The sequence below is a fragment of the Xenopus tropicalis genome, chromosome 2 (assembly GCF_000004195.4).
Source record: "Xenopus tropicalis strain Nigerian chromosome 2, UCB_Xtro_10.0, whole genome shotgun sequence".
In the NCBI taxonomy this organism is placed as follows: Eukaryota; Metazoa; Chordata; class Amphibia; order Anura; family Pipidae; genus Xenopus; species Xenopus tropicalis.
Window position 1 is genome coordinate 168,928,663 of NC_030678.2, and position 23,640 is coordinate 168,952,302.

At 45.5% G+C, this 23,640-nt stretch overlaps 2 protein-coding genes across 4 annotated transcripts; both read right to left on the reverse strand.

Moving 5' to 3' along the window:
* Positions 1-2,480: 2,480 nt before the first annotated feature.
* On the reverse strand, positions 2,481-8,688 carry kctd14 (potassium channel tetramerization domain containing 14). Of its 2 annotated transcripts, none has more exons than XM_012958037.3 (2): positions 8,652-8,688; positions 2,481-3,402 (listed from the first exon to the last, which is right to left on the reverse strand). In XM_012958037.3, the coding sequence occupies exons 1-2, from the start codon at positions 8,679-8,681 to the stop codon at positions 2,731-2,733; spliced, it is 702 nt and encodes a 233-aa protein (XP_012813491.1). In that variant the 5' UTR covers positions 8,682-8,688; the 3' UTR covers positions 2,481-2,730. The 2 variants fall into 2 exon arrangements, with proteins under 2 accessions (XP_012813491.1, XP_002936600.1); XM_002936554.5 differs by lacking the exon at positions 8,652-8,688 and adding an exon at positions 7,247-7,454.
* A 3,116-nt stretch (positions 8,689-11,804) lies between these two features.
* Positions 11,805-21,997, reverse strand: alg8 (ALG8, alpha-1,3-glucosyltransferase). Of its 2 annotated transcripts, none has more exons than XM_012956885.3 (13): positions 21,782-21,997; positions 20,987-21,065; positions 19,265-19,458; positions 18,024-18,133; positions 17,856-17,923; positions 17,035-17,161; positions 16,850-16,953; positions 16,644-16,764; positions 15,331-15,470; positions 14,585-14,724; positions 13,936-14,033; positions 12,377-12,453; positions 11,805-12,158 (listed from the first exon to the last, which is right to left on the reverse strand). In XM_012956885.3, exons 1-12 carry the CDS (start codon positions 21,919-21,921, stop codon positions 12,377-12,379), a joined length of 1,398 nt encoding a protein of 465 aa, XP_012812339.2. In that variant the 5' UTR covers positions 21,922-21,997; the 3' UTR covers positions 11,805-12,158.
* Between the last annotated feature and the right edge of the window lie 1,643 nt (positions 21,998-23,640).

A 23,640-nucleotide genomic window follows, 5' to 3' on the forward strand; every position in this document is an offset into this window, starting at 1 on the left:
AATTGGAGAGTGGCCACAGCAGATTTTGGTTGTGGTCTTGCATATCAGTGGCATTTTCTCAATTGTTGCCCCATTTTACTTGTTGCAGGGCCCACAGTTCAGGGGCAACAGATAAGTTGGTTATCACTCGGGCCCCCTGAGAGGAGGGCTTTGCTAGTTTAATAGTATGGGGGGGGGTCTGTGATTACTGATGGTGGCGTAGGGATTAAGCATCAATGAAAGATCTGTTAGCAGGGAACAAGTCTTTAAGGTGGCCATACACAGTCCGATTGTAGCTGCCGATATGGGTCCCTTGGACCGGTTCGCCAGCTTATCGGCCCGTGTAGTGGCAGGAATGAGGGCCATGCCCGATCGATATCTGTCCTGAAATTGGCCAGATATCGATCAGGCAGGTTAAAAGTTTAGTCGGATCGGCATTGCCGCCAATATAATTTGATTGTTTGGCCCCTGGGGTCAAATTAGCCGAATTAGCCTACATTTTCCCCGATATCGCCCACCTGTAGATGGGGATATCTGGAGAAGATCGAGCGGATCTTCACATGTATGGCCACCTTAAGACAGCAGAAAAGAAACAATTTGCCCATTTTATCTTTCTGTTTATAATGCCACCCCATGAACCTTTATGGCTCTGTATTGCAAGCTTGGCCCACCCTCTATATGGAGGAATTAATACTGGAACTGCTTTTTCCTTCTTCCCAGACCTGAAATTTTTACCATTTTCAATAATAGGTCTTAGAGGTGGATTGTCTCTTTTAGCTACCACCCACTGAGACAGACCTGTAGTCGAAAGTATTTTGCATTTAGCCTTCGGCCCATCAAAGATGGGGGGTCCTTTGTGACTATCATATAATGGCATAGAAAAGTGTGTGGAGCTGCTGAACTGCAGCCTGTAGGACATCAGTTGATCTGTGCATCAAATTAAAGTAGAACCACAGTCAAGTTCTGGTCCACTTGGTAACAGTGGAACTCACAGTGGGCAAAAGCTGTAGCAAAGCTAGAACTATGTCTGTACACCCTAAACGGGGGGCACTGTGTAAGCAAATGGATTACTGCTTTGTTATAATGCATCTTATCCCTATCAAAACTTTAGCGCAGTGAGTCCAAATTCTGTAGTCTGAATGAGGCCCTTAAAGGAGAAAGAAAGGCTAATAAAGAGTTAATCCCAAGCTGCAGGCATACCTTCAGTTGTCTCAATAGTGCCCTTAAGTCTCCCCATATTTCTCCCGTTCAGATGATCAGAAGCCTCGTAGTAAAAAAAACCGCTGAGCTCTGTATAGAAAGTTCCCATAATGCCTCGCTTCTGCACCAAGACCCAGACCAGTGTACATGCTCAGTTTGTAAGACTGTGAGGAAGCTTCCCACTGATTGGCTCAGATCCACATTCCTAAGGGGGGGGGGGAGTGAGTTCTTAGCATTCTTGAGGGAGGGGGGAGCAGGAGAGGGGAGAGAGCTGCGTGTTTCTGGCACAGGAAAACAAAGAGACAACAAATCCTGTTTCTTTTAACAGTGAACTCAGTGCAGCTTATGGCTGTATTTACATAGACTTTTCTGATAAAGCCTACTTAGCTTAGTTTTTACCTTTTATTCTCCTTTAATTGTCTCATTGTGATTATATAACTATTAGCAGGGTTTTAGGGTAGGAGAGATTTGTGGTACCTTTAATGTCTGCTAACAGTGTTGGACTGGCCAATCAGGATACCAGGAAAACTCTCGGTGGGCCCAGGGGTCAGTGGGCCCTCCTGCTCCTAACAATTTGGCCTACTTCATGGCCATTCCCTCTTCATGAATGAGAAGATAGAGAGGAGAAATAGATGGAAGAATAGATGCTAGCATGTAAATAAAAGAGACTAGGAGAATAAAGAGGTTGGGTGAGGAAAGAAGAAAAAATAGTTTGGCAAGTGGGTCTGTGGTCTAAGGTTTTCTGGTGGGCCCTGGGGTCCCAGTCCGACACTGTCTGCTAAACTTGATTATCACTAGAAAGCTTGAAGTTGTAGTTTAATAACATACTATTATACCAGCCTTTGGGTTGGAAGAGCATGCAGGGGTGGGAAAATTGGTGGAGGAGGTGGAGAAATGGGTGGAGGAGGTGGGGAAATGCGCGGGGTCTGGTCTTATAATTTGTAATCCATCATCGGAGAGAGTCAGGGAAGGGAGGTATTTGTAGGGTATTACAAAATAACTGCCAATTACATTGAGAGAGAAAGATAATGCTAATAGCACACAGCGCAGGCTGGTTCCCATTGCAGCCTGGAGATGTGGACTCGAGCCTGGTGGTTTCTAAGTCAAAGTCTAAAAACACATTATTTCTAAGATGGCATTAAATCAGAGTACAGAGACAAATAACAGTCAACTAAACAGAATAAAAACTGTTGCCTTGAGGGTCTGTCTTTAGTAAACAACATAAATATATTGTATATTTGGAGATAATATTTCCTACACAAGGAACAGCAACACCAGATTTCAGAAATACAAGAAAGACACAAGGACAGATATTTGAAGTTTATTACCATAACTTATACTGTGTGACACCTTTGATTATTCCCCTAGTTCTTTCCTTCATTACTTTCATAGCTTTTGCATCAATATTTATATGTATAAAACCACAACACTAGACTCTGTATATCTGGATTAAAATGAAGCACCAACTTCGGATTCAGTTAGTTTTTTGCCAAAAAGTTATCGAAGGGAACCCAGTTTTGGCCCAGATCTGTAGATTTGCCTGTATTGTTGTTACCACCATGTGAAAACAAATTTATAGAAGTAGTCATAGGACTTGGAAAGGAACCCTTTGTCTGCTACGTAAGTCATGTATGTGACACTGTACCCCTTCTGCTGAATGTCTGCTTTAATACAGTCCAAAAGATCGGTGATCCCTGGGGAGGCTTTCCAGGGCCCAAATTTTACAACGGATTCCTTGTCCATATGCAGTGAATTGAAAGCATCATGGCACTTGCCTACATCATCCTCTGTCCTAGCAACACAAACAATGACGTTGGAGTACCGAGATGCCACCACCTCGGCCCTAGCAATGCGGATCATCACCTCAATGTTCTCGCTGTAGTTGGGCACACGGGCCAAGAACTGCTTCCTTCCAACAATCTCTCCAAAGATCACCGGAGACTCCTCCAATATCTTCACCAGGGGCTCAATGTCGTAAAACAGAGCCTCTTTGTACACCTCCTTGACACACTCAGTAGGAACCTGGTTGGTCCTTAGGTATTCCAGGATGTATCTGAAGTGTTTCCCGTCTCTGTCAATGAAAAACCTGCCCTCCGAGTCGGTTCGAAGTTTTGGCTGCCCATTGAACAAGTCATAGAGCTTTGATCCTGAGCATCTTTTTAACGTATTTAGCGTTGTTGTGTAGATCTCTCCACCAATATTTAACTGCACAATCGGAGACAGCTACAAGGTAAAGAAAAGAATATCAGAACAAATCTGTCCATTTAATTACTGTAAGGGCCCACAATTATTTTATATTTTTACTTCTTAAGTGAGGAATATAATGTTGCCTAATACATCTTGGGCATACGAAGGGCAGCAGTTGTGGTTACAATGGGATAGATCAGATATAGGAGAGAGATTGTAGCCTATAGTAGCAGTGGGATAATAGCCTCTGGGAAGGGACTGGGGCTGTGGGATAGCAGGTATAGTAGGGAGAGATGGTGCCTATAGTAGCAGTGGGGGGATAATAGCCTCTGGGAAGGGACTGGGGCTGTGGGATAGCAGGTATAGTAGGGAGAGATGGTGCCTATAGTAGCAGTGGGATAATAGCCTCTGGGAAGGGACTGGGGCTGTGGGATAGCAGGTATAGTAGGGAGAGATGGTGCCTATAGTAGCAGTGGGGGGATAATAGCCTCTGGGAAGGGACTGGGGCTGTGGGATAGCAGGTATAGTAGGGAGAGATGATGCCTATAGTAGCAGTGGGAAAAAAAAAAAACATTTTGCAGATAGGATCTAGTAGAAACTAGTCTATGAGTTTTAGAGATGGAACTAAGACTCCCTGCCAGGTATCTAGGAAATATACGCACCACACTAATACCCAGAATAATGAGTGCTGGAGTGGCATTAGTTCACATAAAAGTATGTAGTAGGGAGTATTTCGTTCCGAGCAGAAAGTTCATGCTTAATTAGAGTCCTAGCCAGGGCCACAGACTGTAGATGTAGGAAGCAGCCAGATGGAGTGGATATAGGGAACCTTACATGTACGTTACAGCTTATCCTAAAACTGGTTGCATATTAAACTGCATCCTGCATGGCTAAGACTGCAGTCTATCATTTCTAATTAGCCATGAAGCATGCGTGTTAGTTGTGTGGGGTGAGCTGGTATCCCTACGCACTATGCAGTTCCTCAGGCTGTTAGTAACTAACACAAAGGTTGGGGGGATCCCATTTCCCTTCCAAGTAATTGCCCTCGCGTGTGTACAGCTGTATCCTGGATCATCCCTTCCCTGCACAGAGCAGATCCCTTGGAAGCCGTATTTGCTGATAATATATTTGCTCTGAGAGAACAAGTAGAGAGCCCAGTGCTGCCGGCACGCATGAGCTCCATCTGCCTGGCACCGTTACAAAGGCCCGAAACCAACCATATCCCTGCAGGCCAGACGGACCCGGCTGTAAGCAATTGTCACATCCTGCAGGGACTGGTTTTCCTAGGCCTCCCGAGAACATGTGGACGCTCAGCAAATAACCTTTCTTGGTTTTGAAATTATGCAGAATTCTGATGTCGGAAAAAATTCTCTCCAGTGGGAATATTTACCCTTTGCACAGTCAACTGAGTATGAATAGCTAAGCGCCTCATTTAAACCACCATTACTCTGCAGCGCAAAGAGATGCAACAACTGCCAGTTCCGTACTAATTGCACCCCACCCTAAACTTTCACATGGAAAGCTCCAGTGCCTTAATGTTATCTTTATGGCCCCAGCACAGAAGCAAAGAATGTTCCAGAAGATAAGAGAGACACCTGGCCTACCTGCTGAAAGGCGTGCCTAAGGGCGAAGAGACACGCAGCATTTAGTCTCCGCAACTTTTTAAAAAGTCGCAGCAACTAATCTGCGTAGCGAAACTGCACGGGGGATTAGTCGCAGGGACTTATACTTTTTACAATTCAAGGTGATTGTGTGTCTTCACCCTTAAGGTGGCCATACACTGTAACATCTTTGCCCTTTGGCCAAACAATTGCATTACAATGAAGGGGATACAAGCCATTGGAGCAAGGACCAGATCAATGAGCCAATGCAGTTCTTGATCCGATGGGAAAATCAAGCCTGTCCGAATGAGATTTGGCCCAATTTTTGTAAAGGGAGAATATCAGAGGGCCTAATACACAAGCAGATAAGCTACTGAATCCGTCTGAAGGACCCGAATCGGCAGCTTATAGGAGTGGTTCCCATTCAGGTTATCTTTTACTATGTTATAGAATGGCCTATTCTTAGCAACTTTTCAATTGGCCTTCATTTTCTTTCTTTCATTTTGTATTATTTTTGAATTATTTGTTTTCTTCTTCTGACTATTTCCAGCTTTTAAATGGGGGTCACTGACCCCGGCAGCCATAAACCATTGCCCTGTGAGGCTACAATTTTTATTTTTATTGTTAATTTGTATTACTTATCTTTCTCTTTAGGCCCTCCTCTATTCATTTTCCTGTCTTATTTTCAAAAAGCTAAATAATACACAAACCGCAAATACAAAATGTAGACCAATTGCATAGCATTTGCATTCTCTTTATCCTACTAAAAGTTAATTTAAAGGTCAACAATGCCTTTAAAGTTGCCCAGGAATGGCCAGCTTGAAAGGGTGATGGCACACTGGGTGATATCTAGCAATTGGTCAACCCAGGGTTTCTCTTTCCGGGGAACAACATGCTAGTAAATCACTCACTTCTGCCATCCAACTGCTTCACCCAGTGCCACACTGGCCCCCTGGGATACCAGGAACAATCCCAGGGGGGCCCATGAGTTAATGGGCCCTGTGGCTCCCAGCCATTAATTTGGACCCAACCATTTGGCCTTTAATGACCATACCATAATATTTCTATATGAGACCAAAGAGTAGGAATGGAGAGAAGTATAGATCATGGTGTATTAAGAGACTAGTAGATCAGAGAAGGCAAAGAAGAAAAGAGGAAAGATAGGAGAGGTCTTTGGTCTAAGGTTTTTGTTGAGCCCGTAGCACCCCAGTTGGGCACTGGTTTCTTTTGTTGGAGTCTTTGGTTGAGGTTACCCTTCCACAGCAGTCATAGTTGCCATTCATAGAGATATAAATCCCTATAGGTGCAGTATTTGCCGTTAATGCAACCTAGGGCCTATGGTACGTGGAACATGAAGGTTTTCAGCCAGGGGAGAAGGGCCATTTAGGCCACGGTTGGGTTCTTCTCCATAGCTGAAAGATGCAGTCAGAGTATAGTTTCCCTATACCTCCCAGCTTTCAAATAGGGGGTCACCAACCTTGACAGCCAAAAAAAACCCCTAAATGTTAACGGCTACAACTTTATTGTTTTTTTCATTACTTCTTTTTTTATTTAGGTCCTCTCCTGTTCATCTTCCACTCTCTGATTCAAACCACTGGCTGGTTGCTAGGTTAAATTGGCCCCTAACAACTAGACAGCCACTTAAAATTCAGTGCTGGAAAGCTGCTAAAGAAATAGCTAAATCATTCATAACCATAAAAAACTGAAGACCAACTGCAGAGTATCCCTGTCTACATCATACTAAAAAGTTAATTTAAAGGTAAATTAGCCCTTTAAAATGATTTTAAACCTGTTTGCAGCCACAGAGGAAGGCAGTGTGGGTTGGAATGAAAGGAGTGTGGCAAGCCAGGCAATAAGGAAAATATATCTGTCTTCCCCATGACGTCACTTGCCTATAACGACGGACTGGAATTTAAAATTAGTATCTGGCACGGACAGAAAGTCTCATTGAGACTGGGTATAGATGCTGATTTATTAAAAAAAAAAATCACATAATAATATAAATGCAACTGGCTGCACAGAAATCTTTGCAGTCTGCGGCATGCTTCTAAATGAATTGCCAATTAACCCAGCACAGTATATCCAGTGAAGTGGTGACTGGTAGATCAGCTAATTAATGGGGCACAATCTTATGCCTCCCCCCCTGCCTGTGTGTGTTTTTAATAGGAATTGTATTGATCTGGTATAAGCCCTGGGCACACGTTAGACTGTCAATGCAACTCACCCCCTTCCAGCAACATATATGAGAGAAAACAGACACCGCCGAGATGGATACTTACACCCTGCGGACTGCTGCTCAGCTGTTTCCCAGAGACACTCATGTTGGCAGGTTCCCCCCTCTCTGCCGGGCACTGCCAGGAAACACACAGCCGCTCTTGGGAAGGGAACAAAATCCCTCCCTTCAGCTACAGCAGGATTTTCTACCCAGTCTCCCCTCCCTCCTGATCCTCCCAGTCTAACAGGTGTAGTAGGGGGAGTGTCTGACTCCCAGCGGAAGTGCTGTGAGATTTACACACTCACCCAGGTGTTCTGGGCCAGGGCACACTCACGCTTCTGTAAACAATCATTTTTTAAAGGGATACTGTCATGATAGTTACATAGTTACATAGTTACATAGTTACATAGGGTTGAAAAAAGACCATTGTCCATCAAGTTCAACCCATCCGAGTAAACCCAGCACACAACCTATACTAACCAATCTATACACTCACATACATAAACTATATATATACAACCAGTAATACTAACTGTAGATATTAGTATCACAATAGCCTTGGATATTCTGATTGTTCAGAGTACTTTTTATTTCTAAATGACACTGTTTACATAAGCAAATAATTCCCTCTGCCATTTAACATTGTATTCTTGAACCAACAAATGTATTTGTAGCTGTAATATTGGTGTGTAGGCGCCATCTCAGTGCATTGTGCCTGAGTCTGAGCTTTCAGCCAGCGCTACACATTAGAACTGCTTTCAGCTAACCTATTGTTTCTCCTACTCCCATGTAACTGGAGGAGTCCCAAGCCGGACTTGGATTTCTTACTATTGAGTGCTATTCTGATACCTACTGGGAGCTGCTATCTTGCTCCCTTCCCATTGTTCTGCTGATCGGCTGCTGGGAGGGGGGGCAGGATATCACTCCAACTTGCAGCGCAGCAGTAAAGTGTGCCTGAGTCTGAGCTTTCAGCCAGCGCTACACATTAGAACTGCTTTCAGCTAACCTATTGTTTCTCCTACTCCCATGTAACTGGAGGAGTCCCAAGCCGGACTTGGATTTCTTACTATTGAGTGCTATTCTGATACCTACTGGGAGCTGCTATCTTGCTCCCTTCCCATTGTTCTGCTGATTGGTTGTGGGGGGGAGGGGGGGGGATATCACTCCAACTTGCAGCGCAGCAGTAAAGTGTGCCTGAGTCTGAGCTTTCAGCCAGCGCTACACATTAGAACTGCTTTCAGCTAACCTTTTGTTTCTCCTACTCCCATGTAACTGGAGGAGTCCCAAGCCGGACTTGGGTTTCTTACTATTGAGTGCTATTCTGATACCTACTGGGAGCTGCTATCTTGCTCCCTTCCCATTGTTCTGCTGATTGGCTGCTGGGGGTGAGGGGGGGGATATCACTCCAACTTGCAGCGCAACAGTAAAGTGTGACTGAAGTTTATCAGAGCACAGGTCACATGGCTTACCAAGATTTTGGTTTCCTGTTCCTTCCACATAGCCTTGCCCACTGCCATGTTGAAGGAACAGGAAACAAATTCTCCCTTTTAAATGGCAAATTACAATGGAGAGATAATTACTCATCAACAGGGGATGCTGGGAGCTGTAGTCTGGCATCAGCCAGTGAAGCAGAGTTTGCATGCCTGTGTTGTAGAATCGATTACACGGATCAGTGGGTGTAGGGTAGTGCAGTTAACTGAGCATTTAAGGGGTTGTATATCTATACATTAACTTTTAGTATGATTTAGGCCAGGGGTGGGCAAACTACGGCCCACGGGCCACATCCCGCCCCTTGGCCTTTTTAATCTGGCCCGCCGACGACGCCAAGTCTCATCACGCGAGACTTGGTGTCATTGGCGGGCCGGAGTTAAAGAGACGAAGGGGGCGTAACACTGGCCTGGGCCTGCCCGCTCTGGCCCGGTCCGGGGGTAAGTAAATGTGGCCCGTGACCCAAAAAGTTTGCCCACCCCTGATTTAGGCAATGATATTCCGAGACAATTTGCAGTTGGTTTTTATTTTTTGTCTTTTTTTTTTGTTATTAGTTTTTTGTTTAGCAGCTCTCTGGTTTTGAAGCGGCTATCTGGTTGCTAGGGTCTTGTTTACCTTAGCAACCAGGCAGTGGTTTGAAAGAGAGACTGAAAAATAAACAGGAGAGTGCCTGAATAGAAAGGTAAGGAATAAAAAGTAACAATGGTTATAAAATTGTAGCCTCACAGAGCAATAGTTTTTTTTGACCACTGGGGTCAGTGACCCCCATTTTAAAGCTGGAAAGATGTAGAAGAGGAAGTAAAATAACTCAAAAACTATAATAAAAAATAATGAAGACCAGTTGCAAAGTTGCTAGGAATAGGTAAAGTTGTGTTTGGGTGGAGTTCCTTTTTATCTTAATGGTCAATCACACTTTTAAAGTTCAACGTTCCGAATATGCTTTGTGGCTAAGATGGCAATCTGGAAATTTCTGCTGCACAGTATTAAGTAGGAAAGTAACCATAAAAACAGTAGGGCCATATTTTCTATATGGGTATAACAGGGCACATACCTAGAGTAGCAGCCCTGGGGTGTCTCGGTGTGCGTTGGGACCTAGCACCCCCCCCCCACTGCACCCTAGGAATGTACCTACCCCTAGTCCTGGCCCTGCAGCTACGACTAAGTGCGAGTTGTATGGGGCAGAGGTACAGGGAATCCCTATGGGGTGGGAATGAGATAAAGCTCTCACGCCTGCTGCCTAATCTCACGGGTAGGTGCGGTGTTTATTTTGTGGGCCCAGGCACATACCGACCTTAGCTTCGGAACAGGAGGCGCCTGCTGATTGGGGCCCACAGTCATCTTCCCGTGACTTCAGCCCACAAGTAAATACACAAAGTCTCTTAGCAACAATCAAAAACACTCCCCAGCAAAACATCATGTCCACCCAAGTGGAGGTTTAGCAGGATTACAGGGAATTTTTCCAGCGTCCCGGTGGGTCAGTCCGACCCTGACTTTATAATTTTACCTTAATTATTGCAGGTCATAGCCAGTAAAATGCAGAGAAATACATACTTGTCTGCATGATACCTATTTTATTTTTTGCCCAGGAGCAGTAACCCATAGCAACCAATCAGTAGGCAAAATCGTGTTGGCTGCTATGGGCTACTGCTCCTGGGCAAACTTACTATTATTATCATTTATTTATACAGCACCAACATATTCCGCAGCGCTGTACAATAACTGATAACTTAGAAAACTTGATTTTTTTTATTACATTTGGGGTTATAAGGATATAATTGTGTGCATAGAACATTCCACTACACATGTGCACTTATAGCTGGGGCTGCTACATTGCTTATCTTATTACATTGGTAATGTAATTTCTATAGGAATATAGTACAGGTATAGGACCCATTATCCAGAATGCTCGGGACCAAGGGTATTCCGGATAAGGGGTCTTTCCGTAATTTGGATCTCCATACCTTAAGTCTACTAAAAAATCAGTAAAACATTAATTAAACCCAATAGGATTGTTTTGCATCCAATAAGGATTATTTATATCTTAGTTGGGATCAATTACAGGTACTGTTTTATTTCTACATAGAAAAAGGAAATCAGTTTTAAAATTCTGAATTATTTGATTAAAATGGAGTCTATGGGAGACGGGCTTTCCGTAATTCGGAGCTTTCTGGATAATGGGTTTCCGGATAAGGGGTCCGATACCTGTACTTATAAAAAGGAGGATATTGTAAGGAACACGCCTGACTGGGGGGCTGCAGAGATTTTACACCTGCCACCCCCCACCACAGATTATTTTCCCTAACAGCAATGGAACCTGCATAAAAGCAAGTGAGAGTTCTAGTTAAACATGATTCGGCTACCCCTCAGCATGAGTGAGGAATGTGGGTGAGATCACCCAGTGCTGAAATATTTTCTGGTAATAATGGGCCTGACCCAGTCAGTGCCGGTCCCACCCGTGGGAGATACCTGCTGCTGCACACCTTGGGCGTTACACATTCCTAGGTATCAGGTAATTAATACTGCCGGATAGAAATGAATGTGGGGCCCACGGCCAGACTGGGAGAGGTATGAGAATTCAGATTGAAGGGGAACTCCGGCTTCCAAACCAAAATTTGTAAAGAGCCCCACACAACCCAGTAACCCCTAATATCCCTATCCCTGTAATCTGTTCCTTCAAACAGTAGGAATAAATCCCATGTTTATATGCTGAAATCCAGCTGCAAAACAGTTCTACTCTTTCTGCATCATTTGAAATCCTGGCAGGGGAGGAGGGACTAAAACACTGATGTTACAGATTGTAACAACTTCTCCCCAGCTTACAGACAGCATGCAGGAACTACATAACCCACAATGCATTGCACTGGGATGTTCCTTTCCTTATTGACATCACGTGTGCAGCAGGGAATTGTGGGATTGGGAGGAGGCAGGCTGAAGGCAGACTGAGGACAGGCGACTACTGTTAGAGTTTATTTGAGTCACAAAGTAGTCAGCCAATCAGCAGGGGAACAGGGGGTGGGGCTTAGGGAACTGTTCCAAACCAGATTATTACATTATTACAATTTCCAGATCATTAAATGCTGTGTCTCCTATTTCTAATCAAATCGATTCACTGATCAGCGAGATACGGAAACGAATTGTTTTTACAACAAAAATATTTTATTCGGAAAAAAAATATGGAATGTAACAATATTGCGTGTATAAAAGGGTACAAAGTGCCCACCCTGAGTGGCTCGGCTTTCTGAGAATTCAAGTCTTTTTATTGGTTCTTCTTTTGCTTGGCGGATGGCAAGTCAGAAAGCGCTGAAATGTAAAGTCTGGCCCAAGAGTAGGTAACCCCCAGGGCGCAGTACCCAGAGGAGAGGAGCAGGGGCACAAACGGGAGCTGTTGGTGCCAGGAGGTCAGAGGGTACACAACTTCACAGAAGGCCCCCAGGGGCACCAACCCGCACAGGTATAGGGTTTCCACCCAGCTCAGCAGCGCCCTCTCTCTTCTGAAAGGAAACAACAGGCGTATATAAGTATACTGTATATAGGCAGGAAGTGATCAGTGGCAGGAAGTGGGCATTGCAGTCTGGTCACTTAGCAGCAATCTAAATGCCAAGGGTGCCATAACCTACAAGGTCATAGGTGCCATTTTTCTATTTATATCTTTTAAAACTATAAAGATTTTATTTGTTTTGCTTCAGATACACAGACAAGTGTATACTTACTGAAACATGGCTCTCAGGGCCGAGACACTAAATACAGTGAAGATCAACATCAGCAGCACCTTAATGGGCAGTTCTGGGGGAAAAAAAAAAAAGAGTGGTTACAAAATGTCAGTCTTTTCCCCCCCTCTGCCATTGTTGTGCTATTTATTGGGTTTATATCACCCTTATTGGCTCATCCACTTCCCACTTATCCATAAAGTTACAGATATGTAAAAACTTTGGAGGTAACAGTCACCCTGCTATAGTTCCAGGGGTACCCAGGGCACAAATAAGCACTCACCCCAAATCCCCCCTAACTGGCCTTCAGGCTGGGCCCCCTTAGCCCATAACAAGGTTACAGATATATAGAAACATTGGGGTAACAGTCACCCTGCTATAGTTCCAGGGGTACCCAGGGCACAAATAAGCCCTCACCCCAAATCTCCCCCTAACTGGCCTTCAGGCTGGGCCCCCTTAGCCCGTAACAAGGTTACAGATATATAGAAACATTGGGGTAACAGTCACCCCACTATAGTTCCAGGGGTACCCAGGGCACAAATAAGCCCTCACCCCAAATCCCCCCCTAACTGGCCTTCAGGCTGGGCCCCCTTAGCCCATAACAAGGTTACAGATATATAGAAACATTGGGGTAACAGTCACCCTGCTATAGTTCCAGGGGTACCCAGGGCATAAATAAGCACTCACCCCAAATCCCCCCCAAACTGGCCTTCAGGCTGGGCCCCCTTAGCCCATAACAAGGTTACAGATATATAGAAACATTGGGGTAACAGTCACCCTGCTATAGTTCCAGGGGTACCCAGGGCACAAATAAGCACTCACCCCAAATCCCCCCCTAACTGGCCTTCAGGCTGGGCCCCCTTAGCCCATAACAAGGTTACAGATATATAGAAACATTGGGGTAACAGTCACCCCGCTATAGTTCCAGGGGTACCCAGGGCACAAATAAGCACTCACCCCAAATCCCCCCCTAACTGGCCTTCAGGCTGGGCCCCTTTAGCCCATAACAAGGTTACAGATATATAGAAACATTGGGGTAACAGTCACCCTGCTATAGTTCCAGGGGTACCCAGGGCACAAATAAGCACTCACCCCAAATCCCCCCCTAACTGGCCTTCAGGCTGGGCCCCTTTAGCCCATAACAAGGTTACAGATATATAGAAACATTGGGGTAACAGTCACCCCGCTATAGTTCCAGGGGTACCCAGGGCACAAATAAGCACTCACCCCAAATCCCCCCTAACTGGCCTTCAGGCTGGGCCCCCTTAGCCCATAACAAGGTTACAGATATATAGAAACATTGGGGTAACAGTCACCCCGCTATAGTTCCAGGGGTACCCAGGGCACAAATAAGCACTCACCCTAAATCCCCCCCTAACTGGCCTTCAGGCTGGGCCCCCTTAGCCCATAACAAGGTTACAGATATATAGAAACATTGGGGTAACAGTCACCCTGCTAAAGTTCCAGGGGTACCCCTGATCTCTCGTTACTGAGGGAATAGCAGCTGATGTTACTGCTGACAGACTGCATTGCACCCATTAGGCACAGACGTTCATACCTGGCGCTGTGAAGAGCAGAGGGAAAAGCGAGAAGTGGCCCGTCGTGGCCAGGACCAAAAATATCCCAGCATCCTTTGCACTGGTCACAGACAAGATGCTGCCAAGTTAAACAAATAAACATTTCAGCATTAGCAGAGTCCTAATCTTCCAGCATCTATTATTCATAAAGGAAATATATCATGTGGAAAGCTGGGCAATACATTATTAAAGAAATCAAATCTGTGCCAGTTAGAATATTCTTTACGCTGGCATTATTCTGATACCCACAATGGCACTTTGGTTTGCAGTACAGTATGAAAGCTCGGCTTATCTCTCCTTATATTGTGCAGTCATATATAGGAGTAGGAGCTGCCACACTGATGTATAAGGAAAGCAATGTTACAATATTTGTACATAATATTTTCCCTTCCCCCCTTCCTTGCTATGGTACAGTCAAAACCTTCAACCTATGTCTATAGCTTAAGCTGGTAAGGGGGCGGAGCTAATGTGATAAATGGCAGCTCGCAGGACCTTAAAGTATTTACTATAAACTAAGACAAATAACTGAACATTGTACATGGCTCCTGATTACTATATCTGCCCCCCAAGGAAAACCATGATTTTTTTATCAGAATGACATTAAATAAATTTAGTGCCAATACCCCTTACCTTAGTGGGAGGATTGCCAGGAGGATGGCTTTCTCATGCACGTGCCAACCGAACATGAAGGATCCCAGTGCGCAAAGGATTAGGCAGCGAAGGAAACCAGTGGGTCCTTGAGGCTTGCGCCATAGTCGGAGCACAGAGGGCTGGGGGGGGGCACAGAATAGAGTACAATAAGCACTAAATATCTGAGTATGTGGAACTATGCCACGATCATAGGAGGACAGGATGATGGCAGTGCCCAAACGGGAAGATTTTGTATACACAAATGTGTATAAATGTAGCCCTTTAGTCTCCAGCTTTAACCGTTACCGATGCTGCTGTCCCCTGGCTACACCTGGACTTTCCCTCTGTGCTAACTAAAGTGTATGTTTATGCAGATCTAGAACCTACAGAACCAGCAGCAACTGAGCCCTGAGTCTGCCACTGACCCTGACTGCCCCAGCCCCAGTGTGAGAACCACCGATCTATGGAATCCTGTTTAAAAGCAAACATCTTATTGATTCCAATGGGTTACTGCTCCTGGGCAAACTTAGTGTCCATTATTACATATGGGGCTCAAATATTCTCCTTGGCCTACAGGATATTCCCCTGATCAGTTATTGATTCTAATGGGGCACATACAAAGACCAACAGACAGCAGTGGGGGAATGTATATGGGCACCTTTATATCTCCAAACACACAGATCTGTCAAAGTAACCATCCAAGTGTGCCCCATATTATTACATAACAGCCCCATGCCGTCCCTTACCAGTATGGAGACGAGGGTACAGACTAGCGTTGCCATTGGTGTAACTGAGGGAAGAACACTGTGCTCAAACTCCTGCACCAATCCCCTCGTCATTGTCCCAGTACGGATAGTGGCTGGGTCCAGCAGCTGCAGCTTCACACCTGTAATGCACACAAGCACAGGCTGGGTTGCACGGCAACGTTACCTGATGCTTTCCTTCACTGCAAGCACAAATACTTGGTTGATGATGCAGAAGGATAGTACTAAGGTCTCCATTTTAGTTTGCGGGATCTACACACTAAATGATGTAAGTTCCATATAGTCTGGTTCTAACCCTGACAGTCTGGATTTAGAAGGGCTGTCTGGGTCAAAACTGCCTGCTTGGTTTTGCTAGTTTAGAAAACCAGGCAGGACTTTCCTAGATTGATGCGCTGATCAGCGATTGGCTGCATTGCCCTGCCCCTGTGACATCACTGTTTCTGCCCCATGATGTCATGCCCGCTCCCTGCCTGGCTTTTGGCAACTCTAGTTTCACATGTACTTTTATGCACAATGTACCACTGGGTCAGGTGGTTTTCTGTCTTAAGATATCCTAATAGTCAGTGCCAGGACATTGCACTACCCTCATCCCCAAACAAGCGCAGGGGGACAGATGTAAAGGACAAGTAAGCAAGAGCCAGGACTAGGGGTAGGTGACAGCAGAGGTATGTTGCCCCCACCCCACCATTGTACCCTAGACTAATAGTTAAAGGGCACCTATCACCTTCAAACTCTTTCCCCCACCAAAGGTGTGGGCTAATAGAGCCTGCACTCCAGATGGGGTAACCAACAGCTTTTTTTTAAAAAAAAGGAAGGGGATACAGTGGCCATCTTTGGGCAGCCTAACATGCTCTCGTCTCTGCCCTTTAGCTTTTTTAAAAAAATACAGCCCCCGCCAGTCCTAGGCTGCCCACACCAGGAGGGAGCACCCGGTGCGGCAGCCATGTTGTGACATTTACATAATAAGCAAGTGCCACAAGTAAGTGGGGAAGACTCGCTCATTATGTTCATGCGTGGCAAACAACATGGCCGCCCACACCAGGAGACCCCTCGCAGTGTGGGCAGCCTAGCAATGGAGGGGGCTTTATTTTTTTAAAAAAGCTAAAGGGCAGAGACTAGAGCATGTTGGCTGCCCAAAGATGGCCACTGTATCCCCTTCCCTCCAGTATAATCTTAAGGGATGCCCTTGTGTTCCCCTGGGGACAGAAGGAATCCTACTGCAGGATATAATGCCAGCTTAATGCTATTGGTTATTTAAAATATTAATGCAGAATGCAATGTCAATAAAGTCGTACCTATAATGGACAGAGCTTTATCCACCATGTTGTACAGTGCCCAGAAATTGGGTGCCCAGTATGCATGGCAGAGGCCTCGTTTGAAAGGGAAAAGCCGAGACAGCACCTGAGGGAGTTGGCCCTAGGAAACAAAACAATATCATTAAAAACTAAAGACTCATGTCAGTAAAACTGATGCCAAGATCTGAGGGAAAGAGGCAAAGTACCAAGTAGACAAAGGGCCCAAAGGAAAGTGCAAACACCGAGCAGACCGTCAGGCCGAGAGAGAGGAGTCGCAGGCAGCTGAAACTTCTCCAGCGCACGGATCCGTCTGTGGAAAACAATATGGATTTATTGTGGGATGTGAGTTGAGCGCAATGAGACAAAGGGACAGGCCAACATCTCCATTCACCTGGATTATTCCCTGTGAAACAGTAGGAACGCAGCATGTACATCCCATAGGCCGGAGCAATGTACAGGTAGATGTGCTTGAAATTGAGAAGGACGGCAAAAAGGAAGGCGCTTTCCATAACTCTCTTCTGCAAGAAATATTTATAGTATGGAAAATAACAAATCAACTGCATTTAAAGGTTAACTAAAGCCTAACAAAAGAAGCAGGGTGCTAATGTTGCACATTAGGTTTTGGGGTCTTGTACTTGCCCCCACAGCCCTTTACCGGGGAAGATCTGTGCCAGGGAAGATGCCCCAGTAGCCCCCCATCTTCTTTTCTGCTGATTCCCTGCCCATACTCTGTGCTGCTGTCACTTACCTGAGCTTAGGGGCCCACTCACACTATACTGTAAACAATATATAGAATATAAAGGTCATACTATACTGTATATACAATATAAAATGTCAATTAAAGACTGATTCCTAAATAATACAGATTATTAGTGCATGACAGCTTTATTTTATACATTATTTAGTACATTATTTTGGCAGGTATTTCTGGGTGCTGCAATAGCAGGAACAATAAAAAGCACTGGCTGACGATCACTGTATCTCGTTAGCGCTACAGAAGCAAAATGAATGTGCATATAGTAATGTGCACACAACTAATAACCAATAATAACTGTATGTTTGGGGGTTTAAAGCTGCATGGTAATAGGTAAAGTGGTAAAGTATCAATAAATAGGGGTGCAGAGTTTGCCTCTGTATAACCGTGCATCCGGATTTAACCCCCCCTCCCCAGAGGGCCGCAGGCAGAGTGGGCACAATTCCTCCGGCCTTTACCTGATACAAGCGTGCAATGGAGAGGAGCATGATGCCCGAGAGGAACCCATTGTACTGGAAGTGAATATCTGAGATTCTTTTAGGAAAATAAGCCCCAGGCTTGGTACATTTCTTACTCCGTGTCCATTGACCCTGTGGAACATGACTATTCGCCCAAGGAAAGGATACGATCCACAATCAGCAGGCCGAAGTTCCATAGCAGCAGCACCGCCAGGACAAAGGCCGGCTTCTGTATAAGATCCCTGCGATCCTTCCGCCCATTCACACACTTACAGCATCTGTGAGCAGAGACACGGGCAATAAGAGTCATTCAGTGGGCACTTGGGGCAAGCTAACACAGAAACATATAAACCCGGGCTCAGAAATTAGAATATTCCGGCACCCTATTGCCTCCCCCCACTGGAGCTGTAGGCTGAAAGAGTCTATACTGTGCATCTGGGAAGTCATACTGACGGGTGACTGTCTATGGCATCTTCCAGCAGCCCCTCTGGCATTTGCCAGAACCCACAGATTGCCAGTCTGGACCTGGGGGCATGAATCGATTTTTCATTGACCTACCCAACACTAATGTTAATCCCGTTATGCTCTCTGGTTGCAAAAAATGTAGCACAGATCTCCTCCAGGTCTGTAAATCAGCTGGCTTCTGCTACATTGTTACATAGAAGAAGCAGTGCAAAGAATACAAGAAGCCAGACAGAAATGGCTTCCTAATAAAAATTATTGTTTTAAAGGGGTTGTTCACCTTTATAAAGACTTTTAGTATGATATAGAGAATGCTATGCTGAGATAAGTTGCAATTGGTCTTTATTATCTTGTATTAAATACAAAAAAAATTGGTCTTTATTATCTGGTATTAAATACAAAAAAAAAATACAAAATTATTTAGCGTTTTGTTCCGTAGCTCTCCAGTTTGGAATTTCATCAGCTATCTGGTTGGTAGGGTGCAATTTAACCTAGCAACCAGGCAGTGATTTGAAAGGCAGGAATATGAACAGAGGAGGGCCTAAATAGAAAGATAAATAACATTAATAGAACAGTAGCCTCACAAAGCAATACTTTGTGGCTTCTGAGGTCAGTGACCCATATTTGAAAGCTGGAGGGAGTCAGATGAAGAAGGCAAATAATGAAGAAACTATACAAAATAATAAAGCAAAACCAATTGAAAAGCTGCTAAGAACACGCCATTCTATAACATACTAAATGTTAACCTGAAGGTGAACCACGTCTTCAATCAATCTACAAATAATAGTACAATCATTAAAAATGTGGAAAGAATGTATATTGGGAAGTTGCTTAGAATTATAATTTCTTTGATGGTATAAAAAACTTTCTTGGATTGAGTTCCCCTTTACTTTTGCTACTGCACCATCTTCAGATTAAATAGGCAGCGAGGGAGAGAAGGCACTTACTGGCTGGCAGCGTAGATGAAGAGGATATCTGTGATAATAACAGAAAGCCTCTGGAAGAGGACGGTCTCCTGGCTGGCATAGTTTAAATTCTCCACCTTCAGCATCTCCGGATCAACGTACTGCGCCACTTTGGCGAGCAGATGCTCAAACCATGCAAAGAAAGGGGGGTAGTCCAATGTCCACTCCGAGGTTGCCTGCGGGCAGCAAGAATAGCGTATTTCATTATTACAAGCAGTCCAGGGATGTGACAATGTATGTTTTACACAGGAATAGTGTACCGAGGAAAGAAAATACTAAATGTGTGATATGTGATGTCCTATCAAGACACCCTGCCATATCATATTACAGAGCACCAGGGGGCAGTGTTAGACTGGGGTGTCAGGGGCCCACTGGGGCCAGGGCCGGAACTAGGGGTAGGCAGAAGAGGCAGCTGCCTAGGGTGCAACGAGAGGTGCAGCCTCTCCTGCCTACCCCTAGTCCGTGCACCTTCGCCATTCTCCCCGCTGCTTGGCATTACGCGGTGGGGGCAATGGGATGGGAGTGATAGGGGCCTTAGACTGTAAGCTCCACTGGGGCAGGGACTGATGGGAATGTGATAGGGACCTTAGATTGTAAGCTCCACTGGGGCAGGGACTGATGGGAATGTGATAGGGACCTTAGATTGTAAGCTCACTGGGGCAGGGACTGATGGGAATGGGATAGGGACCTTAGATTGTAAGCTCACTGGGGCAGGGACTGATGGGAATGTGATAGGGACCTTAGATTGTAAGCTCCACTGGGGCAGGGACTGATGGGAATGTGATAGGGACCTTAGATTGTAAGCTCCACTGGGGCAGGGACTGATGGGAATGTGATAGGGACCTTAGATTGTAAGCGCCACTGGGGCAGGGACTGATGGGAATGGGATAGGGACCTTAGATTGTAAGCTCCACTGGGGCAGGGACTGATGGGAATGTGATAGGGACCTTAGATTGTAAGCTCCACTGGGGCAGGGACTGATGGGAATGTGATAGGGACCTTAGATTGTAAGCTCCACTGGGGCAGGGACTGATGGGAATGTGATAGGGACCTTAGATTGTAAGCTCACTGGGGCAGGGACTGATGGGAATGTGATAGGGACCTTAGATTGTAAGCTCACTGGGGCAGGGACTGATGGGAATGTGATAGGGACCTTAGATTGTAAGCTCACTGGGACAGGGACTGATGGGAATGTGATAGGGACCTTAGATTGTAAGCTCCACTGGGGCAGGGGCTGATGGGAATGTGATAGGGACCTTAGACTGTAAGCTCACTGGGGCAGGGACTGATGGGAATGCGATAGGGACCTTAGATTGTATATACACCAGTGTTGGGAAGAATTGGGAATCTGGGATATTTATTCCATTGTGTACCTAGACCAGGGGTCCCCAACCTTTCTTACTCGTGAGCCACAGTCAAATGTAAAAAGACTTGGAGAGCAACACAAGCACCATAAAAGTTCATGGAGGAGCCAAATAAGGGCTGTGATTGGCTATTAGGGGCCTCTATGCACCCTATCAGCTTACAGGGGCTTTATTTGGTAGGAAATCTTGTTTTTATTCAACCAAAACTTGCCCCCAAGTCAGGAATTCAAAAATAACTACCTGGTTTGGGGGCACTGGGAGCAACACCCAAGGGGTTGGGGAGCAACATGTTGCCCCTGAGCCACTGGTTGGGGATCACTGACCTAGACCATGGACCTACCTCATAGTACCACTTAGATACAGGCAGGCTGTGGGTTATTGCCAACCAGTTTCTGTGCACCTCAAAATCTGTAGAATGGCTGTAAAAAAAAGAAGGATAAGGTCACCCCCAATTACCGCAGATATTATAGCCAATCAGATTCCTAGCAATTAGCTTTCGGCGCCTCTATCATCATTCGACAGTAGCTACATGGGCAGAAATATTTCCGCACTGTCCAAATTAGGCTGATTATATCAGTCCAGGCCTGAAACCCCATGATGCAAAGCCAACCTGCAACCCTGTTCAACTACAACTCCCAGAATCCCTCTGGCATCAAATGCCTGGGAGGAGAAGACCACCAGTACTGCTGTCAGAGGGGGGCCCTAAGATACATAAAAGTACAACCAATGGGACATTAAGGGGGTGGGGATCCTGGGGGAGTGGGTGGATCATTGGCAGGGTTTTGCCCCATTCTACTTAGGGGCAATTGAATAATAAATGGGAGGGGGCACTAGTGGTTCCAGATGGCAGCCCATATGAAACACCTGCCCATTGGGTGCCAATATTGTTGTTCTATTGCTTGCTGATTGGGCGTTAGTAGCTATGGGCTATTGGACTCCATTTCCCAGCATCCTCTCCCACTCTCAGTAGTTCATTAAAGCTTTGCAATAGGAGCCCAGGAGTAACAGTGCAGGTATGAAGGCAAGTTGTACGCACATCTATAGGGAGGGATGAGGGAACTGAGGGGAAGATGAGGGAACTGAGGGGAAGATGAGGGTACATTGCCTGCAGGGAAAGACACGTTGCGGTGCTTACTAGGTCGGAAGGAGAAGGCATTTCAGCAGGGACACGGCGATAGCCAGGGTAACAAACCAGCCCCCATCCCCGCTCTCTTTACTCTTGGAGCCGGTGCTGCTATTGCGGGAGCCCACGTTAGCACCTTTGGGAGCCGCCATCTTGCTCCACCCGGAAGAAGGCGCACTGCCTGTAGGAGCTGGCCCAATCAGGAAAGGTGTAGGGGGCGTGGCTGTAAGGATAATCAGCAGAGACTTAGCAGCATGGTTTGTGCGCTTGAAGTGCTTATATTTATATTTATATGTTGCTGTTGAGACACAGGTCAGTATAGCAGCAAGGCAGGGACTATCAGGGCATGTTGCACTGTATGTGGCCTTTTATCCCCACTCCATGCACTGGGTAAGAGGAGCTGTGTAATGATGGGGCTCCAAACTAGTAAATTAGCAGGGCCCCTTCCCCATGCCCTGGCCTTTTGGTTAAGGGTAAACAACCTTGCATTTTATAGTTTTGTATTTTTTTTTATTTTGGGTCAAGGTGCTCTTCCTCCCCCCCCCCCAGACTAGGGTTGCCAATTTTTCTGCAAAAAAAATACTGGGTTTCCTATATTTTTAGCTTTCTTTCCTATTAATAACATTGGCATTAAGCATTGTATTTAGCAGCCAGGCCAGTGGCAACCCGACTCGACCCGACTCTTTATAATGGAACCTTATGGCTCAATGACTGCTTAGGGCCTTATTGCTGTAGGGTTTAGCATACAGGGAACCCCCCCTCCAAACCTTGCAGTGAATACTCTTGACCCCTTTTGGCTGGGGGGGGGGGGGGAGGATTTTTGACCTTCTTTTTTTAGGAGAGTCTGTTGGGCATAGGGTTGCCACCATTGCAACTGAGAATGTCTAGGCAGGCGGGGCAGAGATGGTAAGTGGGCGGGCGTGGCTGTGCTATCAGTGATTGGCTGATCACCATGTCTTTTACTTCTCAGATCGTCTACATTTCCTAGGAAAACTGGGCAGGCAGTGCTGACACAGACAGCCTGGACTGGACAGGGTTGCACCCTAGTTTGGTACCTTTTTCACTTTCTGTACTGGGTGTTTTTAATTATAGCACGCCCAACGTCAATAAAAAAACTACCTGTGCCCCTTGGACGGGGGTCCCTGTCAACAAGTAAAATAGATCTCCAATAAAAAGAAGTACCCCTCACACACATGGCTGTGATCCATCCAAACCCTGCCCACTCCTCCTCAAGCCCTGCCCCTTTCATGACCCGCATACAGCAGTTTCCCATCTAAGCGCCCTCTCCTGCCATGGGGCCCCTGACTGCTGTACCCTCTGTAGAAGAGACCTATACATGGAATATCCTCCCCCTTTTTAAATAGAAATTAAAGTAGCAGTTAAAGGGAAACTATACCCCCAAACAATGTAGGTCTCTATAACACTATATTGCATAAACAGCTCATATGTAAAACCCTGCTTCATCTAAATAAACCATTTTCAAATAAATATACTTTTTTAGTAGTATGTGCCATTGGGTAATCCTAAATAGGAAACTGCCATTTTAAGTACTAAGGGCCGCCCCCTGGGATCATAGGAGTCACAGTGCACACAAACAAGCCAAGGCACACATACATGCTAGGCCCAATCAGCCAATGAATGGGCAGAGTTCTGCCTTTTACTCCCACACTACTTCCTGTTACAGTTAAAGCTGCATCACTTCCTGTCAGCTGATCTCTGAGGGAGCACACAGCCCATCACTAAATGGCGGCTCAAGGGAAAGGATGTAAAAGGGCAATATTTACTGATATATATATTCCAGTTTGGGGAGATTCTTTAATATGTCACTTAATATAATATAAACTCTCTGTTGGTTAAGTATTCATTCTGGG

Bases quoted from the DNA above. Each gene is read 5' to 3' on its own strand.
- kctd14 (XM_002936554.5), bottom strand. From the start codon at position 7,288: ATGAGTGTCTCTGGGAAACAGCTGAGCAGCAGTCCGCAGGGT. The intron at 3,403-7,246 runs GTAAGTATCCAT...TTTACCTTGTAG, and splicing joins TGAGCAGCAGTCCGCAGGGT to CTGTCTCCGATTGTGCAGTT.
- alg8 (XM_012956885.3), bottom strand. From the start codon at position 21,921: ATGGCGGCTCCCAAAGGTGCTAACGTGGGCTCCCGCAATAGCAGCACC. The intron at 19,459-20,986 runs GTAGGTCCATGG...TGCTGCCCGCAG, and splicing joins TATCTAAGTGGTACTATGAG to GCAACCTCGGAGTGGACATT. The intron at 16,954-17,034 runs GTGAATGGAGAT...TGTTTTCCACAG, and splicing joins TTTCACAGGGAATAATCCAG to ACGGATCCGTGCGCTGGAGA.